The sequence below is a fragment of the Oreochromis aureus genome, linkage group 10 (genome assembly GCF_013358895.1).
Source record: "Oreochromis aureus strain Israel breed Guangdong linkage group 10, ZZ_aureus, whole genome shotgun sequence".
Lineage (NCBI taxonomy): Eukaryota > Metazoa > Chordata > Actinopteri > Cichliformes > Cichlidae > Oreochromis > Oreochromis aureus.
The window spans coordinates 33635547-33657427 of record NC_052951.1 but is presented as its reverse complement, the minus strand read 5'-3'; the positions used below and the strand labels follow the sequence as shown (position 1 = coordinate 33657427).

At 42.4% G+C, this 21881-nt stretch overlaps 1 protein-coding gene and 1 pseudogene across 1 annotated transcript; both read left to right on the top strand.

Moving 5' to 3' along the window:
* The first annotated feature begins 4933 nt into the window (after positions 1–4933).
* On the top strand, positions 4934–5873 carry LOC116328567 (annotated as a pseudogene).
* A 2176-nt stretch (positions 5874–8049) lies between these two features.
* Positions 8050–20683, top strand: LOC116328565 (olfactory receptor 10H1-like). The gene is made up of 2 exons (XM_039618186.1): positions 8050–8517; positions 20603–20683. Exons 1-2 carry the CDS (start codon positions 8050–8052, stop codon positions 20681–20683), a joined length of 549 nt encoding a protein of 182 aa, XP_039474120.1.
* Positions 20684–21881: the final 1198 nt, after the last annotated feature.

Below are 21881 nucleotides of genomic sequence, written 5' to 3'. Positions count from 1 at the left end.
AAGGTACGACTTAATGGAAAAAAACATTCTCTTCAACTGCTGACTCATAATAATACTCATAATGAGTATTATGTCTTCCTTCTGTCTGCCACAAATTTTCTGAGTATTATTATAAGCGTTAAAGCTCAGGTTCTCTACCAGAGGCCTGGATTTAGTATCTTAGCTGTTCCTAGAGTGCACCCTTCTGGACAGAGCCCTCTGATATTGTGTTGGAATCTGCTACTCTATCAGTTTTGGGGTTACAGCTCCTGATACTCTGATTACCACTGGGACCATTTTGGACTTTGCTTTCCGTATCGTCATTCTTGGACAACTTTGGTGGTGTTTCCCATCAGGATTTGGGGAATTCTACTCTATATGTGGCACAGATGTTCCTGTACACTATCCCATCCAACCAGTTCTCAGCATAGACAGCACAGAGGCACTATTAATGGCATTACAGGAACAAGCGCTAGGAACAAGACTGATAAATGCTGGGGTCTACCACACCAGGCAAGACCCAGTAGTAGGTTTTGCAACATATACTTGGCCACTTGGTTATGGCGTTCCATGTATGCCCTGCCTGCTAGCATCTTACACCCTGCAGTTATGTGCTGGATTGTCTCAGGGGCATCTTTACACAGCCTGCACCTGGGGTCTTGCCTGGTGTGATAGACCCCAGCCTCTATGGATCTTGTACTCAGAGCTTGTTTCTGTGCTGCCATGATTAGTGCCTCCGTGCTGTCTTTCAGTCCAGCTTTGTCCAGCCACTGGTAGGATTTCTGGATATCAGCCACCTTCGTTATATGCCGGTGGTACGTACCATGCAGGGGCCCCTCCTTCCATGATGGTGCCTCCTCTTCCTCCTGATTCTTGGGTTTCATTCTTGGGTTACATGAATAGGATGAGGGAACTGTGGATTCTTCGATACCCAACATCCACAATGACAGCGAAACAACTAGTAGCTCAGTGTTCCAACATTCGAAAGAAAGGACTGCTCTCACAGCTAGAGATTGACGAGGTACAACATAAATGCTACGGCAAGGGGGAGCCAGGATGCCAGATCAGGGGGGAGATACCATCACCCCCACCCGAGATTGGGTACCAAGCCCCAAGTGCGATAGGAGAAGGATCATTGAGTGCGAGAGGAACTGACCTGAAAGATAGGATGATGGCCAAGCTTGAAACCTGGACCCCCCGTAGCCGGTTACCAAGATTACGTGAAGTACCCTCAGAAGGTCTGCTAGATGATGTTAATGCAGCACTACGGACGATACCTACAGCCACGATTAGCGAGACTAACAAGCTGATCTACACTACGGCAGCAGTGATCAGTGAGATGCTTGACTCCAAGTTGAACAGCCACAAGGGGCAGTACCCTCCATGGAGAAGGAGGCTAGAGGCTAAAATCAAGGTAGCACGGAGGGAGATCAGCCAACTATCGGAGTTGCAGAAAGGCACAATGAAGAAGGTGCCTAAGAAGTACAGCAAGCTGTCCATACCTGAGGCCTTGGAAACTGCCAAGCAAAGACTCACAGCCTTGGCCAAGCCGCTTGAGGAGGTACACCAGAGAGAGAGAAGGCAGGAGAATAAACCAGCTGTTCTCCACAGAACCAGCAAAGGTGTACTCTCAGTCGCAAGGGAACAATATGAGAACAGCACCACCAAGGCTGGAGACGGAGCAATACTGGAAGAGCATATGGGAGAAGGATGCAACCCATAACTGCAATGCTCAGTGGCTAGTGGCAGGGTCCAGTAAACATCACGGTGGCAGACATCCAAGAAAGGGTCTCCAGTATGAAGAGTAGGACAGCATCAGGCCCCGACATGGTTCATGCCTACTGGCTGAAGAAGCTGACAGCACTCCATGAGCGTCTGGCAGCACAAATGAACCAGCTGCTAGTTGACGAGAGACACCCGGAATGGCTTGAAGGATAACACGCAGGGGCGTGCTGGGTGTTTTTATGTATATATGTACATACATATATGTATATATGTGTATATGTATATACACATATATACATATATGTATATATGCCCTGGGGCTAAATAATAAATCTCCTGGTCTGTCAACACATCATCAATAAAATTTCCAGATTTTTTTGTCAACACCCGAGACGACTCAACAGAAAGCTTAAGGTCCGGAAAATAGTCCTCCACTTTCACCATCCTGAGGCCTTTGGTTTTCTGTAAGAATCTCCTGATCTCAGCAGGACAGTACAGATTCTGGTGTTCCTGGCTCAGGGACAAATCACTTTCAGACTCCATACTGCTCTCTCCTGTTTTGTTTCCTCTCTTAGCTTTTGACGTTTTTGTACTACAGTGGGCAGGTTCAGAGCTCTTCCTCTTTTGAGACAACTTCAACAAATCCTCATCAAGCATATTGTCATCCTCACAAAGATCATCACACACAGACTCAAGAGTCGTTTCATCTTTCTGACTGATGTCAGAAAACCTGCAGACTGGTCCTTAGTCAGATCCGTTTCTATACCGTCAGCACTTTTCACAGTGTCAGTTTCATCAGACCTATTACTGCTTGTCAAAAGCCATTTTTTTCTACTGGCGCCTTGGCAGCGGGTCCGCCTCAGCAACGGCGGAGCCGCCCGTGGCCTCAGTGGAGCCGCCCGCGGCCTCAGTGGAGTCGCCCGCGGCCTCAGCGGGCTTCGCATGAGCGATCGCTGTGTCCCCACCAGGAGCCCTGGCCGGGACCGCTGGCTGCGTGTTTCTTAGCCTCTCTGGACAGGATCGAATTAAATGCCCTTCTCCACCACAACCACAACATTTCATGCTCTCAGACGAAGCAAACACCATGTAGTTGAAACCCTCTATTTTGAAACCGAAAGACAGGTTCAGCTCGCCAGCGGTGTCTTTGAGGATCATAAAAACCTGCCTCCTGTGACACACAACATGTTTGAGGAGCACAGATTTGCACTCAAAGAGACCATCTTTATGGGCGATACTAGTTGGCGCATTTGAGACCTTTTTAGCAGGGCTAACCAACGGAAAAACGGGCGTGAAGGTGTCGCGAATGATAACGCCTCTTTCCACCAACTCATTAACTTTAGGTATCTTATCAAGAAAGATAACAATCGCACTGTTCATACGGGAGGCAGAGTTCATGCTGTCATAGCCCACCACCTCTCCTACAGCTAAAACAGCTTCCTCCACCGAACAATTCACAGTCGGTATGAGTTTGACAGCATGACAGAGTGTCAGCTTCTCAAACTCTGCACCACCCTCAACAGCGGGCATTGTGCCAAGCCAAGCCGGCAGCAAACAAAACAAACCAACAACCGTGCTTTGCCTTCAAAACAGCATCAATTTTTCTAGGTACGCTTGCACACAGTTTTTGAAGGACCTCGGCTGTGCAATGGCCTGGACAATGGCCTCTGGTTCCCACATAGCAGACAGGTCTGGCCCGAATCTGGTGTCAAGCCAGCACTACTGGCTGACTTCTGGCATGGTAAGTGGTATGTCATCCAGATATGGGCCAGGCCTGGCGTAGATGGCACTGTTTATGTGATGGCATGCCACATCTGGCCTGATTGTGGTTTGATGTATGTGGCCCAGGCTCATAGAAAACAGGTCTTCCCTGGATCCGGCATCAAGTTGGCACTTCTGACTGACCGCTGTCATGGCAGGGTGTATGTCAGCCAGATGTGGGCCAGGTCTGGCAATGATGGCACTGTTTATGTTCCTATTTTCCTATTTCAGTTAGAAGACCCAAATGCCATGTTGCAATACTATACTGCTATGGTAGCCAATGTTTCAAATGCAGGTTTGACAGGTTTGTGAGTGTACACTTTATCCAAAATCTAGTTAGGGTTTATTCATGTTTACCACCGGGTGGCTGTAGCTCAGGAGGTAGAGCAGGTCTCCTACTGATCTGAAGGTTAGTGGTTTGACCCCTGGCTCCTCCAGTCTGCATGTCAAGAGTGTGAATGTGTATGAATGCAGTTAGGAAGCACTCAGTTTAGAGAAAGTGTGTGATTGGGTGAATGTGGCATGTTGTGTAGAACTCTGAGTAATCTGGGAAAGTAGAAAAGTGCATTTAAGAATCAGTCCATTCACTGTCTGAACGGAGTATCATCATGTTACTTTTGCACTATTATGTTCCGGTACATGATGTTATTACATGGCTTAATTAAGGTACACATTAGGCTGACATCTGGGGCCAGAGCTGAAACTGTTCTGGGCCAGCACAAGGGCACCAGTGTGTCTGCAACTGGCCTTGTGCTGGCCCATGTGTGGGCCACCTCTGGCAAACCAGATCTGGGCCACCAAAGGACCGTCATTCTTTGCGGTATGTGGGCCATGTGTAAGCACACTGTGTGGGCCAAATCCGGCCATACCAATTTTGCTATGTGGGTTTGGTTTGGATTCTGCTTGGTGTGACTGTGTAGCTGGACTGATCTACAGGGCTTTGATAACTGAGTTCATATGAGTACATTTCATAAAAAAAGCAAAGATCACAGAGATAAGTAGTCTGGTCTAAGTCTTTCTGTTGACAGTTTCTATGGACACCAGGTGGCTATTAAATTCTGCACTTCCTTCCCAGAAAAATGCATCTCTATAAAGGTAAGACAGAGGTTGCAGTCCTCTGCCACAAGGTTGGTTGGGAGGAATAAGCACGAAAGAACAACAGAAATATCAGGTAATATTTAATATTTAATTAATCAGTGAACTCTTTCCAAGATCCATTTTCTGAACCACTTATCCAGATGAGGGTTGTGGGAGGGCTGGAAAGTATCTCAGTTTAGGTAAAAGGAAATGTATAGTCCACAGACTACCAAGTGTTTGAACTAAAAATAAACCTTGGTTCATAATATTTCCTTTAGTTCTTAAAAGCTCCCACTCTTACCTGAATTTTTGGTTCCTGACGTGTCTCATTTATTCTGGAAAAAAGTCATAAATGTGACAAATATGCCATTTTTATTTTTATTCTATTAGATTGATGGAAAACTACACATTCAACAGCTTTACTCTGCAGCTGGAGGGATTAAAGGTCTCAGAGGTTTCCAAATATCCAATCTTTTTTTCCTTTTCTCCACATACTTATTATGACATCCAATATCGGAATCGTAGTCCTGGTTTTCATTGACAAAAATCTTCATCACCCCATGTATCTCCTGTTTTGCAACCTGCCCTTTAATGACGTCGTTGGAAACTCTATCATGATGCCCCGTTTGCTTTCAGATATTCTGCTGCCTCCATCTGCGCGCCTCATTAGTTATCATGAGTGTCTTATTCAGGCTTTTACCACACATATGTATGGCACCACTTCCCACACTGTGCTCATGATTATGGCTTTTGACAGATATGTGGCGATCTGTAATCCTCTGCGATATGCTTCCATAATGACCAACAAAATGGTGATCAAGCTGACGGTTCTGGCCTGGGGAGTGGCCTTCGTTTTGGTGGGGGTTCTGCTCGGACTGACCATACGGCTGAGTCGATGCAGGACTTTGATCACAAACCCTTTTTGTGACAACGCCTCATTGTTTAAGCTGTCCTGTGATAGTGTGGTCATTAACAATGTCTATGGGCTCACCTTCACTGTGGTCCTGTTCACAGGTTCTATAGGTACAATAGTCCTGACCTATACTCAGATTATGGTGGTCTGTGTCACCAGTAAGAATACGTCTTTGAACAGTAAAGCCTTAAAGACCTGCAGCACTCACCTCCTTGTCTACATGATTATGTTATTTACTGGGATTCTTGTTATTGCTCTGCATCGCTTTCCTCAGTACTCAGATTACAGGAAAATGTGCGCCATTTTGTTTCATATTATTCCAGGCAGTCTGAACCCCATTATTTATGGTGTGCAGTCAAAAGAGATACAAAAATTCCTTTCAAAGCTGTTGCACTTTAGAAAGATTTTGCCATCTAAATAAATATTTAAGTAAGAAGAAATATGCTTATTTAAATATAATTATATTTTGAGTGTTTTTATTCAGCCTTTTCCCTTTGCCACAATGGATTCATTTTGATTTAAAGCTTTTAGACTATTTTTTAAGACTACGTAAGCTTGCGGCCTTTACTGTTTTAAATCATTGGTGATATTTCATTTGTATGTAAAGTGAAGCAAATCAGAAGTTCAACAATCAGTTAATTTTGAGGGACAGGCCCTTCTTTATATTTTCAATAACCTGTTCACATCCACCAGGTAACCATACTTCGGGGTTAGGATCAGTTTGTATTTCAGTCACATGGATGCATCAGTTGTCATGCAGCCTGGTGGATATTAAAAGATGATTACCTAATGGTTACAAATTTCCCACGTGTGGGACTAATAAAGGTTGTCTTATCTTATCTTATGCAAGAACACCTGAAAACTGTTTCACTGTTAAAGAAGTGAGTGTGACTAAAGCATCCATCTGACATTAACTGCAGGATTTTTGTTTAGGGTAATCCCTTGCAGTAAAATGCCAAAAAACTAAAATCATGCACTGATGGTTACAAGTCTCTCCACAGAGCACACTAATGTATGTACATCACAGAGAAATGAGAGAGGGCGCTCTAGTATAAGAGCCAGAATGTGCCAGCTTTTAAAAGGAGTATTATATCAATTTGTCTAAAAGCTTTTTCAATGATCATTTTTAGAAAATAATTTTAGTCACAAAATATCCTGGAGACATACTACAAAACAGGTTTATGTACTCAAAATAAAAATAACAGTTGTACTGGGTTAACAATCCCAATAACATTCATTAGGTAAACCAAACTACCAAAAACACATGAGTGATGATTGCTAAAATTGTTTATTTACAATAATACATGAAAAAAATAAATGTCTGTAAAGATGATGAAATGTGTGTGTTCACCTTTTTCTTCTTTCCTGTCATAAATCTCCTGTTATGATGGTGGTTGTTCTACGGTGGCCCTGAGAGGCCAAACGGACTGCAACTTAAGAAAACATTGGCAATAAGAAAAATGCTGCAAAAGCACACAAAACACAACGGAAATAGGAAAATACAGATTTCCAAAAGCAAAAGGGAAGTGATTCTGGGGAGACAATAACCCGACGGACCAGTTGCAGGAACCAAATTATGCTTAGAATTGCGCTGGGAGACACTTAAAAGAAGTGGAGGATCTATCGGTTTTGTGAGGAAAGAAAAGATGAGAGCTTAACTATTAGCCTAAAAATCTGTCATCAGTATTATATGAATCATGATAAAACACGCCTACCATGTTTAGGATTCCTGCAACTGGTCCGTCGGGTTATTGTCTCCCCAGAAACACTTCCCTTCTGTTTTTTCCTTTTTCCATTGTCTTTTTTCCTATTTCTGTTGTGTTTTGTGTGCTTTTGCAGTGTTTTTCTTATTGCTTGTGTTTTCTTAAGTTGCAGTCCCTTTGGCCTCTCAGGGCTACCATATTGTTCACATTAAACATCTGAAAGTCATATGAATACATACATTTTAAAGGAGACCCACCCGAACCCATTGGGAAGATTTCCCTTCAATAGGGAGTCTACATTGATCTTCACTAAAAAAAAAAAAAGAAAAAGAAATGGCTGTACTTCCTAATGCAATACTTTTGGTGAACCCTTTTAATTAAAGCTGAACATCTGAGCTTTCAGAGGCAAAGACCACATATCAATAAGTATATGTGTCACATACAAAACACATCGTTCAGTGCATCATCATCTCAGCAGATGTGATGTTGGGAAGCAGGTTGCTTAGTAACAGTTGACCTGCCAACATGTGAAGCTGCAGCTGATGACCACTGATGAAACACATAAAAGCACCTGGAGCTCCCTTCATGTTTGGGCGTGGAGGGTGGTTTATGTAGGAGAAATATGGATGTCGCCTGTCTTTGTTCCAGTAGCTTACTGATGTGACGCTTTCAAAATGTCTTTCTTAAAAAGGCAGATGTGGAAAGAGACCAATTTAAGAGTGTGGTAATCTTTATATAGCTTTTAAATATGACAAATATGATTGCCTCTATCATTTGATACTGGATAAACTGCTGTTGATTTTCTGTGCATTGCTGCTGTTGTGTTTGTCGTTAATATTACAGGATGTACAGGATATAATCGGACCTATTACCAGATAATATTCACAGTAAAATATGGACAACCAGAGTTTAAATGCAGATATCCTGATCCTGGAGGGCTTAAAGGTCACCCCAAGGTCCTCTATTGCTGCCTTTATCTTCCTCCTCCTCATGTACATTTTCATCATGGTGGCTAACATTGGCTTGGTGGTGCTGATCTTTATGGAAAGGAGCCTGCACCAGCCAATGTACTTGCTGTTCTGCAACATGAGTGTAAATGAAGTGTTTGGGGCCACCATAGTGGTTCCTCATATACTCAGAGATCTGTTCGTGTCTGACTCGGAGCGCTACATTCATTACATCGTATGTGTCGTTCAGGCCTTCTGTGTTAATCTCTATGGAGGGGTGTGCCACACTATACTCATGACCATGACCTTCGATCGATACATGGCCATCTGCAACCCGCTGCGCTACACCATCATAATGACCAACTGGATGGTGGTAAAGCTGTCAGTGGCAGCATGGGCGGTGGTGTTCGTCATGGTATTTAAAGTATTTAAAGCAAGTCCAGTCATTTTCTTTCCATAAAGTTTCAAAATATTGAGAAAAGAGAAAGAGGGCATAGCAAAGATGCCAAGGAAAGGGGGCTCTCAAATTAAGTTTTATTGGCGGAGGGGCAGGGGAGGTGATGCTTAACCCTCAATCTTTGCTATGCCAATGTGTTTGTATTATCCTAACCACAGGTCTTGTCAGGGTTGGTTGAAGGAGGACCCAAATGCGGAACGTTCTGAATGGAAAAAGTGTGTTTATTTACAAAAGGCTATGAAACAGTGCCAACAATCCACAGTGTGTTCCCAATTCCCAGGCCTCTCCTTGATATGTGGTCCTCCTTGATGCCTATGTACACGATGTGCTGCTCCCTCCACACATTTCCGCATTTGACCTAGAAACGAGAGATGCCACATTTAGTACAGTCCTATCCACGTCCGACAAAAACACTTAAACCATTCCACAGGAGATAACAGAAACCACGATCATATAGCTGAAGCACTAACTGTGTTCCTAGAGTAACAATCCTGCGCCGACTGCTGCTCCACTGCTCTCTTAAGTAGGGCTCCTTGATTAGGCAGATCGGCAACAGGTGAGTGATTATCACAGGTGTGGCTGGCTCCAAGGTAGGGACTCTCCAGGCCTGGTGGTACAGAAAAACTAACACAACACACACGGTGGAAACGAGGAGCAGATCACACCACAACCATAAATGATTAAGAAAGACGAATAAAACTCATAATATTCGTGAACTCAAAAATAACACATGATCCCCGGGTCACAGACCCAGGCCAACGACACATATATATCGTTTATATAGTTTTGATTAAAGTCTTATTACTGGTGGTTTGAATTATCTGTAAAACGTGGTTTTAGGAAGAAGCAACAGGCAAACCCAAAGATTAGAATGTTGAATGTTTTTTTTATTTATAGCAGATTTAGTTGGTTGACCTGCCCAGAATTATTAGTTAGGACTGAATTTTGGTTAATGCTACAATGTGTAATGTACAATAGAAACTACTGCTATTACTACTGCCATGCCAAACTTTTTCATGAACAAACTAAAACTGAACATAAGAAAACTTTAATTTGGGAATTATAAATTCTAGCATGAGAGGAACATTTATTTATTTCCTACTGATACAAAAAACTTTAGAAATAGTGCCTTTAAAAAAGAAGAAAGCGCTGAAAAGCACTTAAAATCTAATTTGCTTTGCTGTGCACATGATAATCTTTATACTGCTGAAAATAAACACTTAGAATGAAATTTCAATTCCTCACAGGCCTCACACACGACTGGCTGGAGCTGTAGTGTTGTGTGAGGCATTTTCATTTGGTTGGGGTTACAAAAAAATGTTTTATATGATAGTGTTCATATAAAATTTTTCTTAGCTTTGTTGTTATTTTCAGCCACATTTGTTTTTGATTGTTAAATGAATATTTTAAAATATATGTTTTGACTTTTCAGGGTTTTTCTATCTTTATGATCATTCTTCATAATTAAGCAATAAGAACAAGAAGTCTAATGTCTTGTATTCACTATGACGTTATAGTTGGAAATATGCTGTTTTATTTTGATTTTCCAAACGCATTAAGTTTTTGTACGAAGTATCGGTATTGGATCAATAATTTCGATACCAGCCTGAATTTTACTTGGTATCAGATTGGAAAAGGAAATCACTGGTATTGCACATCACTACTGATTATCTCCCTCCATCTATTTTCTACCACATGAATTTCACGTTCCTCCATCTCTCTCATATCTCCATAGTTGATGTTACCAACAGCCTTCTGTGACTGTGAGGCCTGGTTACTAGTTGTTACTAGTTGTTGCTGGTACTACTGTTCATGGTGCATCAGCACCGACAGCCAACATGTCATTAATTTGACACATTTGCCTCTAATGTGACATTTTTAATTTCTTTGTATTGTTTTCTCTTAGCTTTACAGCTCCACCTTCTCACCACATTTTTCCTATAAGCTGTGTGAGCACACAGTGACTGTATGGGAGGGGCCAGTAGGAGATTTGATTGGGCAGTCCAGTGTCAGTTGTGAAAAATAACCAGTGAGCTGCTGCCTCAGGCTGCCCATCGGCCCAAAAGTGTGTTGGCCCACTGGGAAAATGCCTAGTATGGCAGATTATCAGTCCAGCCCCGGCGGGGTAGCGGAAGATGTTTTACGTTTCCAGCAGAAACATTTTGGCTGTATTTCACTGAGACATCCCTGAACAGCCTGAAACATCTCCCTGGATGTTTTGTTTGTCACATGCCGCCTGTTTCTCTGTATAAGTTTGGCTTTTGCTGCAGCAATTGTTAACACCAAGACAACAATCTTGTCTTATTTTGGAGACAAAGGCCGACAAAGTCTTTGTTACAAGCCTGATGGGTTATTTTCCCTTTATGATATATTTCTTCTTCACTGATTTGTTTTTCACAGGTTTGGAATCACAAATCCAAAGCTAGTTACTAGTAGGGGTGTCTCCAATATTTCTTGACATAAGGTGGGTGAGGGGAGAGCCCACCAGAAATGGAAATATCAGAAATACTATCAGTTTAGATAATACTGGGGACAATTTACAGGCTGCAACTTTGTGTTCAGGCATGATTTTAAATATTTGTGTTGGATAATTGTTTCGAAAAAAGTATTTACATTTTTTACTTAACCGTCTTCACTTTTGCCATCCGCTGATATTTTGCAGGATAGACTGACTCGTGATGGATTTTGGATTTTGAAAACAGCAGTACTGGTGATACAGTTATCTCCCAGATGCAGATCAAAGCAGTCAGACAAAAAAAATGTTCATCATCTTTACCTCGTGAGGTATTCTGACTAGAACGTCAAGGAAGGTGGTAGGGAAGTAGACTCAGCAGACATTTGGGGTTCCCAGGGGTGAGCAATTTATTTACAGTGAACTCCATATGTGAAACTTATTAAAACTTACCCTAAAGTAACTTAATTAACAAAAATCAAAAGTACATGGACTTTCCTCTTCCCCACAGTAATCAGATTTCCCGGTATTATGTTTCCCTATCATGAATAATGTAGTGTTCAAGTCAGTATGTCCAAATCTCATTCTTGATATGATCACCTCCTCTCTCCTAGTCCGTCCTGTGGTTCTCTTTCCTCCCACCCTCCTTTGAATTTTATACAGCCATCGTCCCTTCCTTTCTTCCTCCCACTGTTTTTGCCATCTTTTCCTCATTTCTTGCCTTACAAAACTCTTTATCTCTGCTTGGCCAAAGCCAACAGCCATGTCAACCACCCCATGTTTTGTGGCCTCCTTTGCAGCTCTATCTGCCCTTTCATTTGCCCTTACTCCATAGTGCGCCAGAATCCATAAAAAACAACTGTAAGTCCCCATCATGTGTATTCGGAAAAGCGTTTGCTGAACTTCTGCTAAAACATCTGCTCTACCTTCTGAATGACTATGCTGTAGACTGACCAATGATGAACTTGAATCTGAACAAATGACTGCATGTAATGGCCTCATGTCTTCTACCCACTGAACAGCTAATAGTATTGCGAGCATTTCTCCAGTGTGTACGGAAAGTCCATCACTAATCCTTTTCCCTATTTCCACTGTAAACTCCGGGACCACTACTGCTACACCAGTTTGACCGGCTGTGTTCTTTGAGGCGTCTGTATATATTTGAACATGATTATAATATTGGTCAATGTAAGCCTGTACTGTATGAGAGTTTAAAATAAATGCCTTATCCTTATTCTTCTTGTTCAACAATGTTAAGTCTACTGTGGCATCAGGAAGTATCCATGGAGGTATTGCTGGTAACGGCACTCTTTGACTAATGTTAAACTGATCCAGTTTAAATTCTGTTGGTCGTCTTCCCACAATCCATCCAAAGCCTGTTAAAGATTAATATCAGTCTGTACATGCTCCAGATACCATTTTTTCAAATTCTTTAATTCTCGCTCACTTTTGCAACTTTGTACTTTTGTGTTACTCGCAGCAACAACTCCACCTCATTCTGTCTATTTAAAAAACTCTTTTCCTTGACATTTTACTGCCACATTTCAAAGAGCCAGAAAGTAAATAAATGGCAGACAGAAATGACGCAGGTCGAATCGTCTTACATTTCACGCATAATAATAATAATAATAATAATAATAATAATACATTTTATTTGGGGGAGCCTTTCAAAAAACCAAGGTCACCTTACAAAAGAACAAAATTAATAAAAGGAGCAATAGTCATAAAATACATAAAATAAGTTAAAATTGCAAAACAGAACTTGACAACATATAGAATCAGCGCTAAAGCGAATAATAATAATCTTTCTTATCAGGATGTCCTAAAAACTCCCTGAAAAGCCTTCAGTTAATCCAAAATGCTGCAGCAAGAGTCCTGACAGGGACTAGAAAGAGAGAGCATATTTCTCCTGTTTTGGCTTCCCTTCATTGGCTTCCTGTTAAATCCAGAATTCAAAATCCTGCTCCTCACATACAAGGTCTTAAATAATCAGGCCCCATCTTATCTTAATGACCTTGTAGTACCATATCACCCTATTAGAGCACTTCGCTCTCACACTGCAGGCCTACTTGTTGTTCCTAGAGTATTTAAAAGTAGAATGGGAGGCAGAGCCTTCAGTTTTCAGGCCCCTCTTCTGTGGAACCAGCTTCCAGTTTGGATTCGGGAGACAGACACTATCTCTGCTTTCAAGATTAGGCTTTGACAGGGGATTTCTTTAAATCACCCTGCCGTTCTTCAGTTGAGACGTCTGAGTCAGAAAACACACAAACACTGCAGAAGTTTTTCACTCGCGAGGGGCAGTCATAGAACGCACGAACTGCGCCCCACGACTGCCTGCGACATTTATTTATACAAGATTGTCTGTATTGTGTGTGTGTGTGTGTGTGTGTGTGTGTGTTTGTTACATAGATAACATCATCACTCCAGTAGCGGACTTTCCTTTTCTACATCTAAATGTTCTCTGAAGACAGGAAGCGGTTAGTAGCTGCATCGGTTCATCACACAAGTTACTAGGTAAAAGTCATTTAAACATGTGCTTAATAATAATATAAAAGATACATTTCATATAGCTGATCATATTATACAATATTCTCTTAACATTCCCTCCTGTTGATCACGAAATGAAATGTACAATTCATCAGTGAGTAACTACTTGTTTCTCACATTTTCAGTTACTACATCATTAGTTACACTTCATCTTCATCTGACAAATAGGAAAAGAAGTCTTCATCGGTTTTGGTACATCTCGTATGCTGTGAATGACAAACTAATCATCTGTGAAATTACAGCTTTAAACAAAGAATAACATAAGTAAAGCAAAATAAAATCAAGAAAAATTCAATGACGATCAACAGTCTCTTTAAAACTTGTTAAAGTTCAGGGCTTCTTCCTGGATCAGGATGTTGATGATGTTGTGCACCTTACAAAAGTCATTAGATCAGATTTGGTGCACTTGTTCCAGGGTGTTTCTCATACATGGCTGTGTTAATATGCTCGGCATGTGCGAGCAAACATAACAGTCTTTCTCTGTGGTTTTGTTAAACACATATCTGTATCAGTCACCTTTCATCCAAGGATGGATGTGATCTTGTGTCATGTCCATTAGGTGTAAGTTGTCGTGCGTCCATCTTCTCTGTCTGCCTTGTGGCTTGGCTGCTATTGGCATCAGCTGGGATCCTGTAAGGGTGAGCTTTTATAGTCAAGGTAACCAGCAGGGTTCCCCTTCACATTGTCGCACATAGGTCCATCACACCTACACCTGGCTGCCCTAAAGTTGATCGGATGGAGATTAGAGTGCGGGCTCACCCTACGGGGACCCAATCGCACTGCTCCCCCTCACCCCCGAAGCAACCAAGCGTAAGTGAGGCTTCCCTAATGTGCTTCCTCCTTGGTGTCGGGGCTTCTCGGGACCTCAACCTTTTGCAGTGGCTCTGATGTATCCAGGAGGGTCTCTCTGCAATTTTACAGGCTGTGGGTGTTGTCAATAACACTTGGTATGGACCCTCCCAGCGAGGCATACTCCAATTTTTCCTCTGGAGCACCCGTAACAGGATCCAATCGCCTGGTTTCAACCTGCAAGAGACTGGAGAAGATTCATACGGCAGTTTACTGTTCAAAACAATATCCTTATTTTCTAGTAGTTTTGCCATCCATTCTGCCAGAGTTGTTTCTCTGACGGATTTTTCTAAAGGTTCGCTTGTCACTGGCAGTGGAAAAGGTCTCCCATGAACAACCTCAAAAGGTGTCAGTTTTGAGAGCCTTGTGTTAATCTCATCCACATTTTTACTAGGCCTATGCATTCAGGCCATGGTCTTCCTGTTTCTGCCATGCATTTTCTGAGTCTCTGTTTTATTGTGCCGTTAGTTCTCTCTACCAACCCTGCACTTTGTGGATGATAAGCACAATGGTTTTTATGCTGAATCCTAGTGCTTCAGAGACTTTACTAATCACATCATTAACAAAATGTGTCCCATTATCTGATCTTATCAGAGTAGGGATACCATATGTTGGAATGAAATGATTGCATAAACATTTTGCAACTGAGATTGCATCTGCTTTTTCACTGGATAAATCTCTGGCCATTTTGAAAATACGTCTACAATCACTAGAGCGTATTTTGAGCCTTGACTTTCACTTAGTTCAATAAAGTCCATGTGAATGGTGTGAAATGGATGAGGTGGTGTGGGGAAATGTCCTCTTTTTGTCCTCAGATTGCCTTGTGAATTGTGTTTTTGACAGATCATGCATGTCCTCACAAATTCCTTTGCTGAAGTTTCAAAATTCAGAGTATAGAAGTGTGTGTTTACAACTTGGACCATTCCCCGTCGAAACATGGGTCACCCCATGGGTCACCAGTGCTGCTGTTCTGTGTAGGGACTTTGGGAGTATTGGTTTACCTTCACAAGTCATCAAATCTTTTTTGCAATTGTGCTCCACACTTTAACCATTTCTTTTGTTCTGTAGTTGGTGCAGCTTTTGTTCATCTCTAAGTACATCAAGTGGTATTTGCATAGCGGATGCAGACATTAGCGTGTCTACAGTTTGTTGTGCGGCTAACTTTGCTGCTCGATCTGCAAAGTTATTGCCTTGAGTTATTTCTGATGTATCTTTCTGATGTGCAGCACATTTGCATAATGCTAACTGTTTTGGCAATGTTATCACTTGCAACAGTGCTTTCAGAAGATTTCCATGTTTCACTGGATTACCAGTAGAGGTAATCATTCCTCTGTTCTGCCAAATTTTAGCAAAATGGTGCACTGCTGAGAAAACATACTGGCTGTCAGTGTGGATATTTATGTCTTGGCCTGCGTGCAATTCACATGCACGTATCACTGCTGTTAGTTCTGCACTCTGTGCAGAGTGTGAGGATGTTAGCGGTTTCGCTTCTACGACTCTATCTGCTGTAGTTACTGCATAACCTACACAGTTTTGTCCTAGGCTATTTTTAGACGCTGAACCGTCTACAAAAATGTCAGTGAAACCAGCTTGTGGTGTGCTGTAGATGTCAGCTCGTGGCTTTGTCTCCTCATCTAACTTTGTCATACAGCAGTGCGGATAACCTTCGTCGGGTGAGGCCAAAAGTGTGCCAGGGTTTAATTGACCACACTTCTCAATGCTGATGTGTGATTGTGACAACAAGATTCCAACATACGACAGTTGTCTTGCGTGTGTGAGGTAGGACAAATTGGCTTGGAGTAGTATTGAAGTCACTGCATGGGGTACCTTGATAATCAAAGTATGCCCTAAAACAATGTCAGCTGACTTTTTACTGCTTCTGCTGCTGCTGCACAGGCCTGTACACACGTAGGCAGGCCTGAAGCAACAGAGTCTAATTTACAGGAGTAAAATGCCAGCGGGCGCTGTTTTTTTCTCAAATGCCTGTGTTAGCACGGCTTTCATGTGACCTGCACCTCCATCTACATGTAAGTAGAAAGGCTTTTCATAGTCAGGCAAGGCCAAAACTATATTTGTCTGTAATGCCAGTTTCAAGTTACTGAATGCTTCCTCTGCTGCTGGAGTCCATTGTATTTTGTCTTTCAGTCCCAAATTCCTGCCATAGATCATACTTTGCAGGGGTTCAACCAGTGAAGCAAACTCCGGTATCCAACTTCTTGAAAAATTGCAAAGTCCTAGAAAACTCATCATTTGCTGTTTTGTGAGAGGTTTTGGAGCGTTCTGTACTGCTAGTTTCCTGCTGTCTAACAGTTTCTTCCCCTCTCCTGTGAGTGTGTGCCCTAAGTATGTAACTTTGGGACTCCACAATTGAAGTTTGTGTTGTGACACCTTGTGTCCATGCTCAGCTAAATGATGTAGTACTGCCATTGTGTTAGCTTTACAGTCATTCTGTGTGTTGCCTGTAATCAGGATGTCGTCCCACATACAAGAGAAACTGCCCTGGTGCGGGCAATGTACAGAGTGACATACATTTCTTTAACGCCTCTGCATACAAAGTTGGACTGTTTTGAAAACCCTGAGGGAGTCTCGTATGCGTGTATTTCTGGCCATTAAATGTGAATCCAAAAGGTTTTGTGACTCTGGATGTAATGGCACAGAAAAGAATGCATTTGACAGGTCTATGACTGAAAACCACTGTTCTTTAGGTGTCACTTGATTCAAAATTGTGTGTGGGTTCGCCACTACGGGTGGGATTTGTTCCGTTACTTCGTTTATTGCTCTGAGATCATGCACTAAACGATATTTTCCCGTGCTTGCTTTTTTTACTGGGAAAATAGGTGTGTTGCAAGTTACTTTATCTGTTTTCACTAGAATGCCTGCTCTCTCCATATCTGCAATTACCGGTTTGATCCCTGCTTTTGCTTCTGTTGTCAGGGGATACTGTGGTTTAACTGGTCTGTACGTGAGAGGTTGTTTTACCCACAACAGGGTCTGCACCTTTGATTAGTCCAACATCAGTTGGACCTGTTGACCACAGCTTTTCAGGCAACTGTTTTAATTCTGGGAAGAGCTCTAGTGAGAGTAAGTGTCATTCATTATTGGTGTCAGACATGTGAGTATCTGCACAGTCAGATAGATGAGTTGCTGGCTGTGTCGTAAGTACCCACCCTAATGTGTACCTCATACATCCTGTTCTACGGCCCTGAAGCCATCCTTCATGTGTTTCTTCAGTTTTTCATATCTGTCTCTTTCAACTTGAGTCAGAACGTGACCTAACTCCTCCAGTCTGTGTTTTCATTTCGTGCTACAGACACATGTGGTTTAGACATTCTATTCATTTCCTGTACTCTTCCTGTTTGTATCACTGAGCACACAGCATTGCCACTTTTAGTTACATAGAGGTGCTGCAATGTAAGCTTCTGTGGGCCTAATCTGTGAATTTGTGTGTCATATGAAGGATCTGGGCCTGGGCTTTGTTTGAATCTTAGAGTATTGTGATACTCATCAAAAGCAAGTGGTCGGGAGTCTGGTGGCAAATACTTTTCAGCCAATCTCTGTAGAGGCTCTAATGGTGGAAGGTCTAGAGTCCAATAGTAGTGGGGCACTCCTTCTCCCTCACTGCTATAATTAATCTGTCCCTCCTCTCCTGCCTCTTCATAGTTTAACATCAATTCTGCGTGCATGCCTTGTGATCCTGGCACTACGCCAATTTTTAATTTCTCCATGCTGTCTCTCCCTAGGAGGTTGGCTGGACAGGATGGATCATATATACATTGATTTTTACAGCTCCTGCCACTTTCTTTATGCACTAGCAGAAGCCCTTCTGTTAGAGATTTTACACTAGTATGACCTGATGCAGACTTAACTATCAGGGTGTCTTTTGAAAATTTTAGATTTTTAGGTTTTTGATTTAGCACGGTTTTGCATGCACCTGTGTCACATAACATAGTCATGGGTTGGCCATTTACATGAATTTTTAGTATGGGTTTGTCTTCTAACAGTGTGACTAGTTCATACACATTAAACACTTCTGTGTCATCCTGTTTTTTTCCTCACTTCTTTGTTCTCTGTCTAGTCAATCTTCATTTCTACCTTCTCTGTCTTTTCCTGATCTACATTTTCTAGCAATGTGTCCTTCCTTTCCACACTGCCAACAGGTGTTGTCTCTTTCCCTGTCGAAACGTTCTGATCGGTTATTTCCTCTGCCTCTGTAACCTCCTCTGCCTCTTCCTCTATTTCCTCTCCTACAACCTTGCAACTGTCTTCCCGAAAATGCAATAAATCCTGTCTCTGGATCTACTGTGAATGTGCCTACATTCTCATTTTCTTTTTTTATAACACGGACAGCATGCTCTGCATATTGCAGTGCGTCGGGCAGTGATCCTGTGTTCATAGTCACCCAGTGTTTCTCTACATGTGATTTCACTGGTGGTAGGAGGCCATTTAAAAGGCATTCTTTAGTTGTTGTTGATATGGGGTCTCTGGACCCTCTTCATAATTTAAACCTGAATGTTGTCTAAAAACTGGACGCAGGCGGTCCAGAAAATCAGAAGCTGTTTCGGCTTCTTTTTGTTTCACCTCTCCTATTTTTCCATAGTCAGCCCTTGGGGCCAACCGTACTCTAATTCTCTCATATAAATTTGTTAGGGCATTGATTAGGTCGGTGCTTCCTGGTGCGTATGCTACACCCCAGCATTTGAGCCGGTAAAATCTCCTCTAACTGTTCCTATCTTTAATCCTAATAAATCTTGCACGACCTGAAGCATTTCATGACCGTTTAAATACCATTGTCTTCTGATCAGTTCTACAGCATCCCTCCATGGTATAAAACCTTCATTCAGTGGAGGAACGTCTTTCAGGACATTTTGTCTGTCTTTTTGTGACCACGGACGAAAAATATGTATGTTTGGACGGTCATCTTGCTCTTCTTGTCCTTCTGGCCCTATTATTAGGCCAAATCTGGGGTTAGCTACTGCTACCATTGGGTAGATACCAGTGGCTGGCGGGTCGACTGTGTGTCCCCAGATGTCGGTCCCAGTGGGATCACGACCTATTTCTTCTTGTGGGTTATTTTTGAGTGAAAGTTCGTTTAGCATTGTCTGTGCTTTTACATAAGGATGATGATGTGTGTGTGACCTAGTTCTTCCTGATATGGGTGAGTGTATAGTAAGTGGTGCTGTAGCTGTAGCTGTAGTTGCAGAAGCTGTAGCTGTAGTTGCAGAAGCGGGTGATGCTGCAGCTGTGGCTGCAGAAGTGGGAGGTGGCGGTGCATATGGTGGTGGATTAATGTCGCATATTGCGAGCACTGCACAGTGTCTCGTCTTCTGGTTTTACTAAACTGGCGGTTAAGTTCTGTTTTTCTGACTTTTTATCTTTTTTCTCTTGTTTTTTCTTTTTATTCTCCTCTCGTCTAGCTGCTTCTTCTTTCCAGGCCTGGAAATATTGTGATTCCTGCGAGCGTTTTCCTTTCTTTTTTAAGTTTTTTGTTTCTGATATTTCTTGCAAAAGAGCTTCTTTCAACTGTGTAAGTGCTGAGGGGCTGCATTTCCCCTCCCAAGTGGGACATTTTGTTTTTTTAGGATTTCTCCATCTACAAGCACTGATTTGTCCGGCGCCTGGACATTTCTTTTCTAACCACTGCTCGTCAGCAGTGAGTTTTGTGGGCTGATTCCCCATTATCACAGAACTGCAAAGCTTTCTCTGGTACTAGACTCGGGGGTGGTTGCTGACATGGCCTCCTACTCCGGGCTATTCCTGGAGCGGTGTCAGTTTTATGAGACAAAGCCCAACCTTTTCCCTTCGTCACCAGTACTTGAGCTTTTGCAGGATACACAAGGAAAACAATAAAAACAATGGAAGTAGTTCAGCAGCTTATTGTGCTGTAAAATCAACTTACTTCCAAACACATACACAAAACAAATATACATACACACAGATAGACATTTGCGCGCTAATTTGTCACGAAGTAATTCCGGCTACTTCTGAAACCAGCCTAAATTTAGTTCCTTCCGGCGAACTCAACCTATTTCACGTGTTTTTCCGAAGTAATTCCGGCTACTTCTAACCTATTTTACACGTATCCCGAAGTAATTCCGGCTACTTCCAACCTATTTTGCGCATTCTTCTAAACCCTTCCGGCGGTTTAAAACCAAAAAGTGTTTTCTCACCCTCAGTCGTCTTTTGCTGGTTGTTCAGGTCATCTGGCTGGACCCCAACGCCGTGGACCAGGCCCGGCCTGGATACGAATTTACGCCCAGGGCTTTCACCTCTACCTAGAGAGGGCTGTCAACAGACTTCGGTTCTGGCTTTCCCACGACGTCAGGATGCAGCAATCAGACCTTACTGGAGTCACAGAAACGTGTCTGGTGTTTCCATCTCTAGGTTCGAAGGACCAATTTAAATGACAGGGGATTTCTTTAAATCACCCTGCCGTTCTTCAGTTGAGACGTCTGAGTCAGAAAACACACAAACACTGCAGAAGTTTTTCACTCGCGAGGGGCAGTCATAGAACGCACGAACTGCGCCCCACGACTGCCTCATGACATTTATTTATACAAGATTGTCTGTATTGTGTGTGTGTGTGTGTGTGTGTGTGTGTGTGTGTGTGTGTGTGTGTGTGTTTGTTACATAGATAACATCATCACTCCAGTAGCGGGACTTTCCCTTTTCTACATCTAAATGTTCTCTGAAGACAGGAAGCGGTTAGTAGCTGCATCGGTTCATCACACAAGTTACTAGGTAAAAAGTCATTTAAACATGTGCTTAATAATAATATAAAAAGATACATTTCATATAGCTGATCATATTATACAATATTCTCTTAACAGGCTTAAAACTTTCCTTTTAGCTAAAGGATATAGTTAGGGCTGGACCAGGTGACCGTGAATCCTCCCTTGGTTATGCTGCAATAGACGTAGGCTGCCGGGGATTCCCATGATGCATTGAGTTTTTCCTTTTCAGTCACCTTTCTCACTCACTATGTGTTAATAGACCTCTCTGCATCGAATCATATCTGTTATTAATCTCTGTCTCTCTTCCACAGCATGTCTTTCATCCTGTTTTCCTTTTCTCACTGTTAAGGGATTTTAGGATTTTTATTATGTTATGCTTAAAAGTACATTTCATTATCTAGATGTGTTTGCTCTTTCAGTATTCAGCTTAAATAGGGAAGTTACGCTCTGTTCAACAGGAAGCCAGCACGCAGCACAGTTCTATTTTATCTCTTCCTGTACGTCTCTGAGAAGGCTATAAATAAAGGCTGACAACTATTGCAGGGGGCGAGTCTCCATGAGTCTCACCCGTGTACACGCTAACCTGTCTGTCTGAGTGTCTTTATTCTGACCTGAGTTGCAATACAGGAAAGCTCCTGACACTCACCCCAATCAGTCGCAGCAGATGGCCCCGCCCCTCCCTGAGCCTGGTTCTGCTGGAGGTTTCTTCCTGTTAAAAGGGAGTTTTTCCTTCCCACTGTCGC